Source organism: Aplidium turbinatum, chromosome 2, assembly GCF_918807975.1.
Source record: "Aplidium turbinatum chromosome 2, kaAplTurb1.1, whole genome shotgun sequence".
NCBI classification, from domain to species: Eukaryota; Metazoa; Chordata; class Ascidiacea; order Aplousobranchia; family Polyclinidae; genus Aplidium; species Aplidium turbinatum.
The window spans coordinates 53,833,050-53,851,109 of NC_137473.1; the positions used below are offsets into that span (position 1 = coordinate 53,833,050).

Genomic DNA, 18,060 nt, shown 5'->3' on the forward strand with positions numbered 1-18,060 from the left:
GAACAAGAAGTCGTGGGCACTGAGTGGTAAAGTACAGTAGCAACTTAACAGTGACGACACAAATGCATGAGCAATGGAGACAGCACACAAGCAACGAAAATGTTAATGCAATTCACTAACTTGAAAAAACGCTTTCGATGGCCTTGATTTCCGCCTCACATTTATCGGTCATGAAAAACGAAGGGTTCCAGTTTTCTGACCACCCTTTTACAACAGAAAGTGCTTCTGCTATGTCCGAAGCTTGTTTATTTTGGATAATAAACGTAGCAACAACCTGGTAACCAACATTCGTTCTGACGCAAAGAAAAAATAGAGGAAGGGAATACTTGGACGTCTTGTAAGTTGCATCCAAGAGGCAAATGCCTTGGCTGTAACGATGCAACAATCGTATTCTCTTCATCTAAGATGAGTTACAATCAACTAAATTTTCATCTTATGATAGTAGCCTACAGAAATAATATACGGTACTGTAGGCTACGTAACATTGAAAACCACCAAGCCTACTACGTGAATATGGTAAAAAATAAATTGTCTCAAAACAAACATTGGTTGTGACCCAAACCCTGCCTTTGGTTACCGCTGGACATGTCACTTGGTCCAATCAATAACACCACATAGGCGTATGGATTTGGCAAACTAGATGGAAAAAATACAAAAGAAGTCAGTGAAGTAGGCTAGGTCACTTTGAATCAACAAAGCTTTTACACCTGAAAACTGCGTGTCTTTAAGAAACGAGATGAAAAGTTGATGAAACAGAACACATTTACATATGTTTATAGCATTTTTTGCAGTTAGTAAACCGTTTCCTCTTTTATGATGCCTAACCTCCACTTTGGTGAAAACACTGTGCTTTGCAGAAACCTTTTCAGAATCTTTTTCAACAAAGAAAAGGCTTATTATTGTAGTATGAATATCAACACTTATTACACTAGTGAATTACAATGACAGGATGTTAAAAATCAACATTAACATGGCACCGTATGCTCGTTTCTGAACAACAAGCTTCGTTCCTGCTTTTGCTTCGTACTCTTCAATGGATCTCATGGCATCTTCAACTGAAGCCAACCACTTCAACAATAAACAATTGATTTTTTATTGTTATAAAGTTATGGATCTTCATCACCCATTTTTTGCCATAAGAAATCAAAGCATTTATGCCATAGCCTAAGATTACAGTGAAGAAATGTAAATACTACACACATGCAACAAATCTGGATTTAGCGAGTATAAGGTAGCTGATAGTTTGAAGCTCCAGTTTTTCTTCTTTCCTTCGACTATAAATAGACTATTTCACCACATTTAGGTTTGTTTTATTCTGATGACAGCTCCTGATGAGTCAGTCAAAAAAAAAAACTGCAGCTTCGAGCTACCTTTTACTTGCTATTTTCAAGTTCTGTACCACCATTTGCTATGAAAGAGTTCAACATATACTAATTGTGTGAAGTTGGAAACAGTAAAATAGTTGAATATTGGTGAACTGTTGAAGGTCTTGTTGGACCGTAGTATATTGCAGCAACTACATTACAAACCTGTACTAGTCCATGACTTTCAGCCAGCTCTCCCAAAGAATGTTAAATGTCCTAAATGAATCAGAACTTTTAATGCCAGGATTGGACTCATTAGTCATTCAAGAACACATCGTTAGCGTTTTATGTGAGGACCATTGAAGAAACGATTTTTATCAAATGTTACAAGTTTCAAGCATAACGCGTCAAGGCCAATAAGTCTTTTCGTAGGTCACGGTTTACATATCCTTGGTTTGATTGACAAACCGAGATTGCAGTATCACCTGAACATTCAATGTCACTTCTCCATAAGGTTGCATTTCCTGCAGAACCAAGACTTCGTTTTTGGCGGCATTGTTCTACCAAGACATCTCAGATGGTGCCAATCCAGACACGAGTCGCACATGATGCAGTCGCCTGCATCAAGATCTAAAATACAGGAGGTGCACAACCAGCGGCCTTTATTTCGCAAAGTGGTCAGTAGGTTCTCCATCAACTTCCAACCGTCAAAAGAAAAATGTCTTCGCACAGAAGCAATGGCAATGTTTTCATCTAAACACTTCATTGGAATTCTTTCGGGCAATGTTTCAATTTCATTTTCTTCGATCAGTCGATCGCTGAATGGACGCAAGACCTCTTCTACTACTTCAGAATCGACAAACCAACTGAGTATTGCTGAAAAATATGACCATGGGTGACTTTGTTTGATGTAGCCTACGTACGCTTTGACGTAGCCTATCGGCTAGGCAGGTCCACAGAAGTCAAAGTGTAGTTTTTTAAACTAACGTAGGCTATAACAAAAATGAAGTCACACAAACATAAATGCAACAAACCTGCTTCTTTCTGAAAAGACGACTTCAGTCTGAATGGAATTGGCCCGCTCTTTTTTTGTCTCTTGCGTGGTAACCCAATGACTGTCAATCCAGCTCCTTTTGGCCTGCCACGTTTCATCATCTTCGGTGGAAATTTAATTGATCCTGCATCATCTGTTAATAAACACAACGAGAATCGAATATAAGCTACAACGTAGAAAACATCACTATTTCAACGTTTTTATTAAAAAATTAATAAACATAGTGCATTATGCAATGCAAGAAAAAAACAACTAATCAGAAATGAAGCTTTCAGAAACAGCACATACTTGTAAAAGACTGAACAGAACTGGACGGAGTCTGCATCATAATCGCACTGGTATCAACGGTCGACAAGACGTCACCGGGTGTGTGCTGTAAAGTACTGTTTGAGACCGTAGGAAATGCAATTCCAGGATCATTGCTGGAAGATGTTGCAGCAGCACTTCCAGTATCAGTGCCTGAAAAGGATCATGCAGTTGCTCAGTAATTCTGCTTTTGTGATCATCTGCAACCTTGTATAATCGTAAATTAGTGCGCATGCAGTACATATTAGCCCACCTGTTGGATAGCTCAACGCCATAAAAATCATTGCTCAAAAAAGAATTGACTGCAAAAGTGCAAAATCACGACGCAAGTTGCAGTAACTAACCCATATCTCTTCAGATATTTGAAAAAGTAGTCTAGTTTTTCTGATTTAGTAAATAGTGCTAGCATATAATTATAGGCCTACCTTTCTGAGTTTGACCCAAAAAGTTCACAACTTGGAATTTCTTTCCTTCCTGCAAGAACTCTGCAATTTGTCGTAAATTATCCAGGTTGTATTGGAATTCATCCATTCCTTGTTCAGATATCATTAACGCAATCTTCTGGGAAATATCTTGAACCCGGCGATACTTTTGCTGTTCTGATAAAACACATCTTCTTTGAGGCTTGTTAAGAATCTCAACAGCTGGTAATGTGGATGCAGGACCGTTGTCCAGTGAGTTTCTTGTCAGGCGATGGGATTTAAGAAAATATTGCATTGTCCACCGTTCTGAACAAAGATTGGGATTGTACTCTGACATATGGAGCTGCCTTCTAACTGCCAAGACATGCCTACAAGGTAGCAGCATTGATGATGTGAATCCACAAGGACATGCTGTTGTTGTGACTGCCAATTCCCCATGGACACGAGATTTTACTATGGCAGAATCATTTAAAATCTCTGACATGACAACCTTTTCCGCTAACTTGAATTGTTGTTGCACATGAATATATGCAAATGGTGTCAGTAGCTGTTGGTATTGTCTCTCCGCCACACTTGAAATCGCATCCATTGGAACCTTAAGGAAAGCATTTGACGCTTTGTGGTCACGTTCGGTGGAAAGAGATTGGATACATGCCATCAGATCTTTAAAAAACATGGTCATTCCTGAGTATCTTGTTATGACACTTTTCAACTTTCCATTGATGGATTCCAGTCGATATTAGTTCTGTTCAAAAAATTAGCTTTCAAGTTGCTCAGTCCATCCACCCATTGATGTCGAATAGCATGCCAGTTATCGTTATAATATGTTGTGACAGCAATTGGGACTGTTTCAACGAATTGGTTATACATTAACTTATAAGCTGACTCATTTTTGGCATTTGCCAGTTTTCCTAAAATTTCAAGTGATACCTGCCTTTGGGCTGAAGAAATGCCTAATTTTTCCATGGAAACTTCTCTACGAAAAGTGCGAAGGATATGAAAATAGCAAATTAAAATTTCTGCAGTAGGTAGCATTTTCACCATGGCATCCCGCTCTGTCATGTCTTTGTCAGCCATTACAACCTCCACTTTATCCCAAGCTGGATTGTGGAGTTTAAACTGAGTTAACAGCTTGCTGATAGTCAGTTTGTCTTCAGTGGCTACAAGCCACAGACACACAATTTCACTCTGACCTAAGCCATCAACATTCAGCATAACATATAATGGCATTCTCAAGTCATTAAGTTTGTAGGTTGCATCAATCAGCAGCATTTCGGGATATGCCGCAAAGGTTTCCCGCATGTCTTTCGTTTGAAAGTATATCGCCTGCAATTGTTTGTCATCATCTGCAAACACATCTACTGCAGCACCTAAAATGAAAATAAACTGAGGATTAGTATACCCTACAAAGCAAGAATCTTGGCAATCCTGGGCCAGACTACATCAGATTTAAAAGCAAAATCATCAACTTTTAGTGAAATTTGTTTTCTATTCTATGTTATTCTAATTATTGGCCAGAGGAAGGATGTTTATGCCTTTGGTAATATTTACATCATATAATCAATGTTCCAACTGAGCGGTTGTATACCACTCTCACCCAATTCTCTAAAAGATGCCACATGGCAATGCTTAGGGTCCGTTAAAAGGATCCATTAGGAGTAAACTTTTACGTAGATTTCAAATTTAGCAATGTTTTCTATTTCTATCCACTCAATGTAGAATTGTTTCAAGATATTGAAGACCTTTGATTGAATTCCTTGATCCCGCTTTCAATCTTACAATCCCCATAGCGCCTTATGTTGCAACAAAAATTTTTGGAGCATGAGGTTGGGAAAGTAGAATGAATTCTTGTGAAGAAAATGAAGCAAAAAATGCTCTCAATTGACCCTTTATAGCTCAATGTTGCAAATTTTCCACACGTTGTAGGGTTCTGTGTTGGTTATACTAGACAAACATTTTCTGAATAGAAAAACGTCTGAAAATTAGATATTTTTCTTGTGTAGCCTACTATGATGTGCGTACTGGTAATCCGCAGTTTGCTGCAGTAGATGAAGTCTATTGACCGGTAAACCAGGCGGTCAACACTTTAAATTGAACTAGCAATGGTGGGAATTGAACCCACGTCATCGAAATAATTCATCTGCAGTCTAAACCATTACAGCGAGAGGTCAATCGCGAATTGCTTAATTGACATTATATCTGAAATGGTTCAAGAAGAATGCTCACACACAATATCATGTGACAATCAATCTGCAGCAGCGACCTATAGATTGCAAATACGCCTACGGTGTTGACCAATGTTACAGGCAACCTGGTAGCCTATTCTTGCATTGCTGCAGTACTACAATGATGCAAAAAAAATAGATTTATCCAAGGTCATGACCCTGACCACAGCTTGCACACACACCTCCGGCTCTAGGCCGGAGTCACATCACCTCCAGCACGGAGCCAGAATTTGACCGGAACCGGAGCTCATTCTATCACTACTTATCATACTGCACATGGAAAGTCATCTCTACTATTTAGCATGAACATATCTTGTATAACAGACAAAAAAGTTTTGTCTGTCGACTAACCTTTTTCTTTCTTCATTTCATTAATAAGTTCATCATAGGTGTTTTCATACAAAGGTCTCTGTTTTGCGGCAATATTATGCAGATCTTTAAGAATAACTGTTTTTCCTGTAGAAGCTGCAATGTGCTTTTGTACCAACTTTTTATTTGCTTTGGTGGCAAGCATTTCTCCGATCACACTGCTTTCTGTTTCATTTAATCTTCGTTGTTTAGGCATCAAATTAAATGCATTCTGAAAAATAATTTATATGCACATAATCAAGAAAACGACATATCATTTGACAGGTGTCCAACCCACAGAGATGGGCAAGATCACCAGGTTTGGTGAATCGGCGGCTTGAATATGACCAGTTTCGCACAAACTGGTCATATTCAGCATGTGCGTAGTAATGCGCGCAAAGTGAAATGACCACTTTACCGTGTCTTACGATGAAGTCAAGATCAGAAAATCTGTCTTGCAACATTTTTAACGTGTTTTAGTACAGTAGCAAACAATATTTGAACTTCAAGTGTCATAATCAAAATGCAATTGTACACGAAAAGTAATTTTTTGGATAGAGGGGGGTTTTGGACGGAAATTTCAAATTTTTTTTACTAGAGTTCTTAGAATGTACTGTTGTATCCTAAAACCTGGGTTAAAATTGAATTTGAAAAAAAAAGCCGATTAACCCCCCCCCCCCCCCTAATGTTATTGCTCTTTTTTATCCTTCACATAATTTCTGATGAAAGCCTCATCATATACAGAGCTGGTGTGACCATAGCTCAAAGGCTATGACTACTACAAAGGGTTACCGGTATTTCCACTTACTTCATTGAAATCATGATTATGATCATTGACATTACTAAGCTCAGTGATGCATAGCGCTTTTCCATCTGACGTTGCATTTACTTTGATTCCAAATGGACAACCTTTGATAAAAGTACTGAAAACAACAAAGATGAGGTGACATAGGCCGTGTTGAATCACCCATAAGTACACTTGAATTAGCCATAACTCACGTTGAAGTAGCCTACCTGCAAGTCATGTCGAATTGCCCATAAGTTGCATCCAATTACCTATAAGCCCACGTGAATTACCCATAAGTCCGGCTGGATTACCCATAAAGTCACGTTGAATTACCACAAGTTCAGCCGAGCATTCTCATAAATCTAGTCGATTTACCCACAAGTCACGTCAAATTGCCAAAAAGCTGCGTTGAAGACCCATAAGACATGTCTTTATGGATAATTCCATGAGACTTACGGGTAATTCGACAAATTGTGCTGATGAGCAATTCGACGTAACTTATGGGGAAATTGACAAAACTAATGGGTACGGTAATTCAATGCAACTTAGGAATAATTCTGGGCATGACAATTCAATGGAAATTACAATAGACAGCATGCGGGAATGGTTCAGCAGAATATATGCATTTTGCTAAGTTCTCAGCATTCATAAGGAATGTAGGCAATTTGCACTTATGCAAAACTCAATCTATTAGCAAAACTTATGCATATAGGCTACATGAGTAGCTCAACCTATGGGCACCAAGGACAAAACCATCATTACTTACCTTTGATTTGGTATTTTTCCTTGACTACATAAAAATAGCCTCATGACAAAGTTTTCTTTTTCCCATTGCTTAATAGCCGAAGAAAGTGTCTCAAAACTGTAATATAATGTTCCCTTCGTAATCATGATGACGATGGATTCATTGACGTGTAGTTTCGATCAGCAAAATCAGCAACTACCGCGGTCCACTCTGCGATCAAGTGTGCAGCACAAGCCAATACGCATGCGCGCGAAATTACGTATGAGCGTCGTCGGATGAAACGCCTGAGCGCATTAAGGTCTTGCTCGAGTAAACAACGTCTTGCTTGAGTGGTGCTTGTAAGAATAGCTTCAGAAGCTAGTTTTACAATATGTTGTAAGAATAGCCACTTCGTCATAATTATGCTATGCACAGTTGCACACATCTGGAGCTACAGTGTTTACTAGTGCCAAATTGATATGCAATAGGCATTTCACTAATAAAAAATATTTCATGACATGACAGATACACACTTTTTGTAAAAGTTGTTTTTGTAAAAGTTGTTCTTGTAAAACTTGTTTTTGTAAAAGTTGTTTTACTACTGCCAAATTGATATGCAATAGTATTTCACTAATAAAAATATGGCAGTGGCTATTCGACCGGCTCCGGTCTTTGAATCTGAAACACTATTTGACCGGTCATGACGTATTCTTTTTTTCTTTTTCTATTTCAAAGCAAAAGACGAGAGAAGAAAAAAGTGCCTATATAAGTTCTAAATTCAACAATTTTATTCAACTGAGTCCATGGTGCATGCAATTTTTCTCGGGCTGGTGTTCGCGAGTGAATGAGTTCGATACTATCCCGAAGCGCTTTTTTTTAAACTAAATTCTGACCTAAAGTGAGCTCAATCGTTAGGCTGCTGCATTTTTGTGGTCAATTTTTAATTCGAGTAGCTTTTTTACGTCTTTTCAAATATAAGTAATAAAGTTAGACTATTTTTAATTTGCTGGAATTTGAGAATTTCTCTGGGTAAGTTTACGTTCGCCGTAAGAGGATGTGACCGTGTTTGCCAAATGACGCAGTGGCTGTAAAAAGTTACTTGTTGAGAGCAAAAACCAAACTAACTTGTGGTGTTGGTTTGATTCTCAGGGTGCATACTTGAGCAACACATTCTAAGGACCTCTCCATTCTGCAGCACAAAATAAATGAAATAATTTCCCGGCATAAATATTTCAAGAGGAAAACTTCACTCTGTCTATCTCGTAACCGGACCTGCGTCAAAAGCCTCTACAAGTAGGCTACGCAAAATTACCATGAATAACCTATCATTATCAAGGCTTTGTCAGTCCTAGGATGAAGATTCAACGCTATTAAACAAGTACGGTAGCCTACCGTAGTAAGCTTAATAATGAAATAAAACTTAATGTAGGTCTAGTAGCCTACCTTGTAACATTTCACTACACACTGCAGTAAACATGCAAGTTGCATCATTGCATGATGCAACAAGCAAAACTAATGATTAGAACATTTTTACGTTTCTCAATTTTTCTAATAGAAAATTAGAAATAGGAAAATCTATGATGTCACATCAACTATGACCTGTCCTGACTCCTGACCACTATTTCAGTGTTGCCACAAACGCAATAGTTCAAAACTTTCCACGGATTTGGAAATGTTGCCAGAAACTCATTAAAATTTTGTATCTTTGTGCACAAAAATAAATATCATATTAATGAAAATTTGGGATCCGTATTTTGTTTCTTTTAAATAAACAGGATGAAGATTTGATCCGGTGACAAACAGTAAAATCTGGGTCCGGATCCGATTCCTGTACATCTCTGGTGAGATCTTTTTTTTTTTAATTTTAATCAATAATTTTGGTGGTTGCATGTTTACTCCAGTAGGCTAGGTCTAAGTGCTGATAAATTTCAATGTTAGAGAGATAAACAAGCATGAATTACAATGTAGTCTACAAGGTATGTTAAGGGGGGCTACTTTAAATTGACAAATGATTTTACTTCATTTGTGGAAATTCAGAATGCTTGTTTTAAAGAGACCAACAGGATGAGTACTAAGGAGTAGGAGAATGTCATGTGCTCTCGGAATGTGTCAAACCCATAGACGTAGTAGAGTAAAACCAGGGATATCTAGAACAACGGGATTGCTGACTTTGCAAATTTCGATAAAGTGATGGACACTAGAAGGGTCAGCGCTGTTAACGCCCAAAAATGAAAAAGGCGAAAGCGTGTGTCAATTACGCTGTTGAGAAGTCGCCTTTTCTAGATATCCCTGCTGTGGAGTTAAAATAAGGTCTTGAAAGTGGGCACTCCTAGGCATCTTCCCTAGCAACGCCCATAGCAACAACTAATGGCTGGCCTTGTTTATAACTTAAGATCATCATTTTAAAGCAAACTTTTGCTGTTAGTCATCCAAGACTATTGAGTATTAAACACAGCTTTAGTTTTCATATTTAATTGATTATTGCATCACTTTTGGGCAAGTTTTAGTCATCAAAAATAGGAAATAAAAAAAAACATGAAAAGAAGTAAGAAAATTCAATTTCGTGGTATTGTTAAACAAAAAAAGTTGGATAAGGTTGGTTGTAAGTCTAACAATGGTGGTAGACTTGATAAACTGTTACAGTAACACAAGTGTAACCTTTCCTATAGCACCACAAAGCCATCCAACAACAGAAGATCAAAGCCCTTTTTGCCAACCTTCTACTTCAGCAAAAAAAATTAGGAAAACAAGACAGTGGCAAAATCTCTGCATATTCAGAACTCTGGCAAATACTCGACAAGTTTTGATTTGACAAATCAAAAAAAAGAAGCTTTGACACATCCAAGGCCAGGAGAAAAACATTAAAAGCAATTAAGAAAAAATTACAAACCCAAGCAGAGGCAAAAAAAGGATCTACTTATGATAAAGGAGGCTTTAAGGTATTGAAAATGTTTATTGTTGTTTTTCGTAAAATGTGATTTTTGACCAAGTAGCCTACCAAATTTTAATCCCAAATATCTCTTTCATTTATTTGCATCCCTGGCCATTGGCCAATCGCTTTCAAATTTTTAACACTATCAGACAGAGTAAACAAGCAAAGCCTCTGGTCAAAGAATTTTGGAAATTTTGTCCATGATGCTGTCGGCACCCATTTGTTTCATGTCCGAGGATCAAAAATTTTTGAAAAAATGCAATAATTCGAATAACTTTTTATTTTCTCAAAACATCTTCATTTCCTTCCGTAGAGCTTCAGTCTTGATACTTATAAACATTCTGTTCAAATTTAGTAAGTGGTATTAAAAATATTTGTATTTAAAATTTGTGTATTTTTCACCACTTGGTGGCGGTTTGGGGAAAAACGGCCACATTTTCAAAAATTTTTTTGCTTTTTTTAAATTATTTCATCTTCAAGCATCATTTTAAAAACAAGAAATAGGTTGTATGTTGAGAAATCCACATTTTAGTTTGTGCAGTAACGCTCCTATTGTCCACTTCAAAACAGAGTCAGCAATCCCGTTGTTCTAGATATCCCTGATCGGAATGTGTCCGCAGGCTTTTCTGTTGTAGGCTACCAGATGTTGTACCATACGCAAGACCGTGTGACTAAGCAAAACCCTTTCCTGATGAGACCAATTTACATATGACAGTTGACAGATAAAGACTTAATTAGCTTTCAAGCAAAAGTAAATAAGGAAATAAAACGTTTTGATATTTGGATGAGACAAAATAAGCTATCAACCAACAATTCAAAATCTGCATAGGCCTACATAATAATATGCAAAAAGCCTTTCAAAGCCAAATCGTTTCAATCAAGTAGCCTATTAACGGTAATCTAATTCAACAGTCTGGTGGGATGGCTTTCCAATTATGTAAACCTGGTTTGTCGCTCACCTCTACCTAGGGTGTAATAAATTGGGTGGGCTTAATTGCTGCAGAAAAGACTAAACTTTAAACTACATTCATAGACCTGCCTGTGCCTCGATTACTGTAAATAAACCAGAAAATTAAATCTTTCTTGCATCAAACTTGCAGTATTTGATGTACAGTAATATTACAATAAAATCATAACTTATAATCAATGTTTTTTTAGTAGGCTACAGTGGCGTAGCTAGGGAATGTGCCGCCCGGGGCGGATTCCGATTTTGCCGCCCCTTCAAGAAAAAGCATGTGAAAATAAAAATTTTTTAATTGACTTAAAGTGGGAAAAAAAAAAGTGGAATTATTGTATGTTTTGAACCAGTAGCGTAGCCAGTAATTTTGAAAGGGGGGGGGGTTTAAGGGCCGGCGGGCGATGCCCGACGGCGTCCTCGCCATAGACGACACCCAGCGGCGGGGGGTCTGGGGGACCTTCCCCAGAAAATTTTGAAAAGTTACTTTGGATTTGGTGCATTCTAAGAGCATTTTCAACAAAAATGTAGGTATAAATATTCCTGTAAGATGGTGCTGTCCGGTGGCATAGCAAAAGGATAAGATCATGTTTTCTTGGGAATTTTTCGGTAACTTAATAAAGCTATTCTCAATATCGTGACGTCACATGCGTGCCAAAGGTTGGGTTGTAACCCCCACACCCCTCCTCCCCCTTGGCTACGCCACTGTTTTGAACGTTGCCATTCTGTTTGCTTTTATTTTCCGTGTACTTTTGCATTATCAACAAAAAAAACAAAACGTCCTGTCTGAAAGTGCCGCCCCCCAGACGTGCCGCCCGGGGCGCGAAAAATTTTTTCCCACGAGATTTCTGTCTCATTTACATATGTTGGTAAAAGTTTGGATTAAAACCGTGTGAATGCAACATTTTCTCGTTGGCACGGTTGGTTCAGTGGTTTCATCCTCGCCTAGTGATCGTGAGAACGAGGGTTCGACGCCCGACGAAGTCAAACTTTTTTTCTTCTTTTAATTTTTGCGGTGCACAAGAGCTTTTTAAAAAAAGTAGGGTTAGGGAAAGCTTACATTTTATTATCATTGCATAATTTGATTGGTAAATAGTTATTTCACAATCTGAATCAACCAATCTCTTAACACTTTCGGAAAATCTTACTTTTAGAGTGACTAGAATCAATGATACAGAAATCTCGTGGGAAAAAAATTTCGCGCCCGGGGCGGTTCTAAATTATGGAATAGGATTAAGATACTCGCCAAATGTTTGCCACTGCTCAGTCGCGTTCTGGCTGTGGTCACACAAGTTTTCGTGCGCAAATTTGATGCGCGTGTCTTTCTTAATCTTTGCCAAACCTTGCAGTGCAAAGGTCGTATGCGGAAGATCTTTCTATTTAGTACTCAATGATTTAATCACACGATAAAAACGTTTCTTACTACTCACAGCAGCTATTGCAGTCGTAAAAAAAAAATAGTTTTGTGTGCAGCACTTGAAATGTGGTGTTACAACGCTATTTTGCATAAAGTACAGTATTTTAATCTTTAATAGCCTACACTTCATGTGGATCTGAAATAGTTAACTATAAAATATTTCCAAACCAATAGAAGTAGAATATTTTCAGTCTTACGCAAGCAATACAACTGAATATCCCAACACAATATCCCAGCCTGCGTTAGAAAATTTTCCATGTCATGATGTGGAAGTAATGGAGGCGAAACACTTGCATTGTGAGACAATAATAGAAAGACACGAGCGCAGCGGCAACTTGGCCAATGATCCTTCCCGCCTGCACCATGATACCAGGCTCAGTGAAATAGCAAACTAAATAAACCAATCGCCCGACGTTAGTCTCTGTCACTTGAATGGCTTGAACTTTCGAGCAACTTTCATTTTTCTTATCTTTTCTTTGTCTTCTTCAAATTTTCTTCTTAATTCAGCGATTTCTGTAAAAAAATAAAACGTAGAAGAAAAAAAATTGCACACACTTGATATAACCCACCATGATTATGAGGTCATAAACGTTTACTAAAGCAACAATGCTTTTAGTTTCAATTTGACTTACGCTCTCTTTTGTGTTCTCGTCTTTGGTAGGCGTAGATTTTTATAGATTCCTGAAAAAATACAAGACGTTGAAGATCAAATTGACATCAATCCAACTTTTTTATTTTGTCAAACAAGAATAAGCTAACATTGGCATGTACATTGTACACTGTAGTAGAACTCGTCTAATTCGCCATCGCTTAATTCGTCAGTTCGCCTTGTTATTAGCCACACTTTCGTCGGTTCCGTTATGGTGTGCAGTAGTTTTGATCTGTTTGCATAATTCGTATAAAACTACCAAAAGTACCAATGGTAACCTAAAACACAAAACGATATTTTACATTTTGTCATTGTCAAAATTACCTTGTCATTTTCTCGTTTTCTTTTCATCTTTGCTTTTTGTTTTATTTCGTTTCCTTCTGTTCGACTAAAGCCAGGATGGCGCCCTCCTTTCGTCACTTTTATCCACCCATCTTCATCCGGGACACCTTCCGCTTCCTTCTCCTTGCGCTCGTCCTAGGGAAGAATAATAATTATTATTTATAGGGAAGTAATACTGCCAAGGGGTTTAAGCAATATCATTTGATGTAGCTACATAAGTGGAATCGTACTTTGTAGTGACATGCCGGGGACGGAATGGCCCGTTTCGGCTAGTCCAATTCGGCTAGTCCGATACGGCGAGTTCCCTATTCGGCGATTTTTGAATTTTTTTTTTAAATTATTGGGTACCGTAGCCTAATTATCATTGCCGTTTTAGGGGTTGGGGTTAGGGGTTAGGTTTGGGGTTGGAGTTAGGGTCTTATTTCAACGTTAAAACGATGTAAAAGCGGCAATGATAATTAGGCTACGGTAACCGATAATTTAAAAAAAAAAATTCAAAAAATCGCCGAATAGGGAACTCGCCGAAAAGGGCTCTCGCCGAATAGGCACTCGCCGAGTCGGACTAGCCGAATTGGACTCGCCGAATAGTAGCAGACCCTGCCGGGGAGCGTGTCTTTAAAGTACTTTTACAGCATCAATCAGCGTAGCAGGATCGCCTAATTTGTAACCACAATCCACAGGTAGGCTGTCCTCCGGTTTGTTTTACGCACCCAGGGATGGGGGCGACTGGAGTGGCCTCTCCAGAGTGCTGGCCTGGGCGTCTGTATGGAGGTCTTGCGCTGCCCAAATTGGACGATGCACAAAGGAATTAAAAATAAGCGACGAATAATGCAAACAGGTCAAAACTATAGGAATTGCGCAAGTTCCAATTAATGTGACTAACAAGAAAAACTGACAAATTAAACAAATTCTACTGGTAGTTCTTAACTGGAAGTATCCTTTTGTGATAGATTGTTATTAACAATAACCTTGATATAAAATGTTGATATGGTTAATTTTAAGATGGAGTGTGATGATTGGTGAATGATTAAAAAAAACTAGTAAGAGTCTGTGAGTTCACAGTGAGGCTTAAAACAAAAAAATAAGAAAAATACCCACACAATAAATTGAAAAGTTATATGTAGTCAGATCATAAAACTCAACATACTTCGGCGACCTTTGCATCATAAGCTTCCATGTATTCATCTATCTCGGTCTGCAGCTTCTTGCTATTAGGCCACAACGCCAAGTAATCCAGACACATTTCTAAATACCATAACATATGTTTAGTATCAGTGAACACAATATCTTCATTATGTAAAGACAAACTATTCATGCTCATTAATTATGCAGACGTAATAGCCACAAAGGTAAAACAGTCACTGTAAGGTAAAGGTGAATCCCATACTTGAATACAAGCATCGAGGGAGGAGAAGATAAGATTCTCATTATACTAAGCCTTTTGGCATCAACGAGAGTAGAGTGACCAGTTCCTTTTTCTCGGCCGCCTTTCCTTCAGCAACTACGCCCACCCAGTTTATTACACCCTGGGTAGAGGTAAGTGGTGCCGCTTAAGCCAGGAGTCAAAACAGGATTGCATGTCTGCATAGCGAGCGCCTTATTTGCTGCGCCATCCCATCGCCACAACAGTCACTGTATAAACTGATAAAGCAGCTTAGAAGAACATTGTTGGTTCAATGAAAGTAAGAATATTCGCAGTGAGGAAATCTTGTTTTATTTTTCTATTTTATTTTTTGAGAAATGATTTTTATTACTATTCTTCACAATACCAGCTGCTGATATCAGTTTTGTGAAATCCATAGAACCGGACGTCACCGTACCAACCTATTACAACTGCTGTGATCTGACATCAGAAAAGCTGGCCTGGGATCCCTGCTCAGCAAATCACATCTCCATCGATTGCAAAACATAGCAAAGGACAAAACAGAATGGAGATCCTATCAACCTTGTTGAAAGACTGATCGAAGCCAGCGGCTGTCAAACAATTTGGCTACACTGGCGGCGGAGACAGTTACAATAATAAATAGTATATATTTAAGATGACAAAAACGTTGTACGGTAGAGGAAGTAAAAAAATCAGTTCCTGAGACTATGGTATGCAAAAGCATCTCAGGCTTCTTTGCCATGATTTAACACTTAATTAAATTATATTTTTATTAATTAATGTCTCATTTACATACTTTTTATTCCAGAATGAATCTCATTCTCAGGAGTGGACAAACAAACAGGTTCTTGGGATTGGGCCATCACCATGACACGCTTAATACTGTTCTCCAATTGAAAGCTAATGTAAGCTACGTAATATCCTAATACTGGAGGGGATGGAAAAGCCATGCTCTCTTGTTTTGTGGATTCAATTTTGCCAGCATTCTTCTGTTTTTGAATATTTGTAATTTTTCCGCAACCACCAAATATGCGGCGCAAACATTTCTAAAAAAGTATGAAACAAATGAAAAGGAGTACTAGTAAGTAAATATTAAGAATCCCTTTAAGCTAATGAATATTTCAATGTCTTATTACAGTACTTCCTTGCCATGGAACAAATAAAACGTAGATGAAGCAACACAGATACATTCTGCATATATAAAGATTTAAGAAATTAAAACATTTTCAAAATAAAAGTAAAAAAATTTCACCACATTCTGCTGAGTAAAGTCCAGCACCAGCACCTTTGATATAGGTAATAAGATCTATTTACAAACACGATAGCATAAAATATCGGAATACCATTGGGAATGTGATCACGCAGTTCTTCAAACCGACCAAATTATATACAGCCGACTCCGCTTAATTCGGACACCGAATAAACCGGAGAACCGCTTTATTCGGCCAAAATGCTTGGGAATGGAACAAAAGTAAAAATTGCACGTAAAAAACTCCCGTTAATTCGGACAATTCTCCACTTAATTCGGACACAGGTTCCCAATTCCTAACGTTAGGTTATGACACAATAAACAGTACTTCGTTCGTTTTAACACAACATGCAATTGCATTATGAGTGGTTATGATGAAACAATGACGATTGTGATTAGAGTAAAACAACATTCGACAATGAACTCATGTAAGGCTGTGCCAGCTTCATAGTCGCTTTTACTTTAGCGCAGCTGCAATTCATTTATTACGCAATAGTTGAGTATTTTTAATGCGTTGTCTGCCTTTACGCATGACCATGAAACGAACAATTGGTTTTCCGCTTCATTCGGACAAAGCCGTTTCTCCGCTTAATTCAGCAAAAGTGAACGGAACCAAAGTGTCCGAATTAAGCGGAGTCGACTGTACTTCAGATGTGTAAAATTAAATAAAAACATGGTGACTTACATCATCACAAAACGATGGAATGTTGAGCACAAGTATGGTTGGATCTGTCAAGTTTTGGCTTTTTTTTCGAACAACGTGTTCTTTGATAAACATTGAACGTGGAGTGGAAAACTTTTCACTGAACTTAACTTTTAGTTCTAAAATAAACAATCATAAATTAAATAATCATACACTATTCCTGTATTATAATTAATATTTGTTCTCATAGATACAAAATCTTAACAGTAATGACTATATATATATGCTGTTCAAAAATTCCATTCTATCTTTTTATACACAGGTGCTAGTAATTTATTTGTGTTGAAATTTCTCATAAATTCAATAAGTTTTCTTTCTTCTATCCCATATAGCTAAAGAAAATGTGTCAAAAGTGTAACACAACGCTCTTTCAGAGACCATGTTGGCAAATGGCAATAGGTCAATCTTTATCTAGATGATTTTAAAGTTGCATCACAAAATTGCTTTCCAGTGGATGCATGATCCTGAAATTTGGGCACTCAATCATAAAACCATACACTCCATTGATTATACAATCATTGCCTTTTGATTACTGTTATATTAGTCAACAAAACTAGAGAACAACTACATATCATGATATTGAACTACATTAGCCTACATGGTGACAAACGTTGCCAAGTAGAATAGCTTGAAATGTTAAAAATATGCTCCAGTACAGTAAACTTCAAGAAACTTACATGTTGTTATACTAGCCTACTTGGTACTGTAGCATATGAACTATAACAGCTGACAGTATCATTAACACAAACAGTCACAGTAACCAAAATGAAACAACGTTATTAATATGTTAATTGTGTTATTAGTTTATAAGTAACCTAGTCACAACAACCTTACCGACAACTGAACCTTCTTTTGTCTTAGAAGCCATCATCTTTTCAAAAGCAATATGTTATACTGTATCAAACCTGTGATTGTATTTTTAGTAAAAAAGTGTGATTTTATCCGGTAACAAAATATTCAATCACTGCAACAACATTAGCACGTAGTTCTGGAAAAATCTGAAAATAAAAACAAATACTGTATCGGTATAATAATGGACCTATAAAGGGCAGTCAAAGCTGTTGTGAAAGGCAAATGGGCTGACCATGTCACACCCTTTTATAAACAACTCAATATCCTAAAGTTAAAAGATCTGTACAACTTTGATACTGTACAGTGTACAACTTTGATATTGCTAAATTTATGCATCAGTTCAGTTTTAACTCATTACCCGGCTCTTTTCAAAACTACTTTAAAAAATGCAACGAAATTCACAACTT

General features: G+C 37.6%; 4 protein-coding genes across 5 annotated transcripts; all 4 read right to left on the bottom strand.

The window, feature by feature from the left end:
- Positions 1 to 507: 507 nt before the first annotated feature.
- On the bottom strand, positions 508 to 4,422 carry LOC145765121 (uncharacterized). 2 transcript variants are annotated; one of them, XR_014288544.1, is made up of 5 exons: positions 3,090 to 4,422; positions 2,647 to 2,817; positions 2,339 to 2,491; positions 1,530 to 2,180; positions 508 to 1,068 (listed from the first exon to the last, which is right to left on the bottom strand). XR_014288544.1 is itself a non-coding variant. In XM_082576874.1 (4 exons), exons 1-4 carry the CDS (start codon positions 3,766 to 3,768, stop codon positions 1,804 to 1,806), a joined length of 1,380 nt encoding a protein of 459 aa, XP_082433000.1. In that variant the 5' UTR covers positions 3,769 to 4,422; the 3' UTR covers positions 1,085 to 1,803. The 2 variants fall into 2 exon arrangements, 1 of the variants encoding a protein (XP_082433000.1); XM_082576874.1 differs by lacking the exon at positions 508 to 1,068 and having other exon boundaries at positions 1,085 to 2,180.
- On the bottom strand, positions 3,795 to 4,874 carry LOC145764425 (zinc finger SWIM domain-containing protein 1-like). The gene is made up of 2 exons (XM_082576040.1): positions 4,829 to 4,874; positions 3,795 to 4,456 (listed from the first exon to the last, which is right to left on the bottom strand). Exons 1-2 carry the CDS (start codon positions 4,872 to 4,874, stop codon positions 3,795 to 3,797), a joined length of 708 nt encoding a protein of 235 aa, XP_082432166.1.
- Positions 4,875 to 5,629: 755 nt separating this feature from the next.
- Positions 5,630 to 6,684, bottom strand: LOC145764426 (uncharacterized). Its single transcript, XM_082576041.1, has 3 exons — positions 6,674 to 6,684; positions 6,468 to 6,582; positions 5,630 to 5,891 (listed from the first exon to the last, which is right to left on the bottom strand). Exons 1-3 carry the CDS (start codon positions 6,682 to 6,684, stop codon positions 5,658 to 5,660), a joined length of 360 nt encoding a protein of 119 aa, XP_082432167.1. The 3' UTR covers positions 5,630 to 5,657.
- A 5,637-nt stretch (positions 6,685 to 12,321) lies between these two features.
- Positions 12,322 to 17,793, bottom strand: LOC145765391 (ribosomal RNA-processing protein 7 homolog A-like). The gene is made up of 7 exons (XM_082577208.1): positions 17,636 to 17,793; positions 16,784 to 16,920; positions 15,646 to 15,895; positions 14,613 to 14,710; positions 13,448 to 13,600; positions 13,107 to 13,155; positions 12,322 to 12,987 (listed from the first exon to the last, which is right to left on the bottom strand). Exons 1-7 carry the CDS (start codon positions 17,670 to 17,672, stop codon positions 12,899 to 12,901), a joined length of 813 nt encoding a protein of 270 aa, XP_082433334.1. The 5' UTR covers positions 17,673 to 17,793; the 3' UTR covers positions 12,322 to 12,898.
- Positions 17,794 to 18,060: the final 267 nt, after the last annotated feature.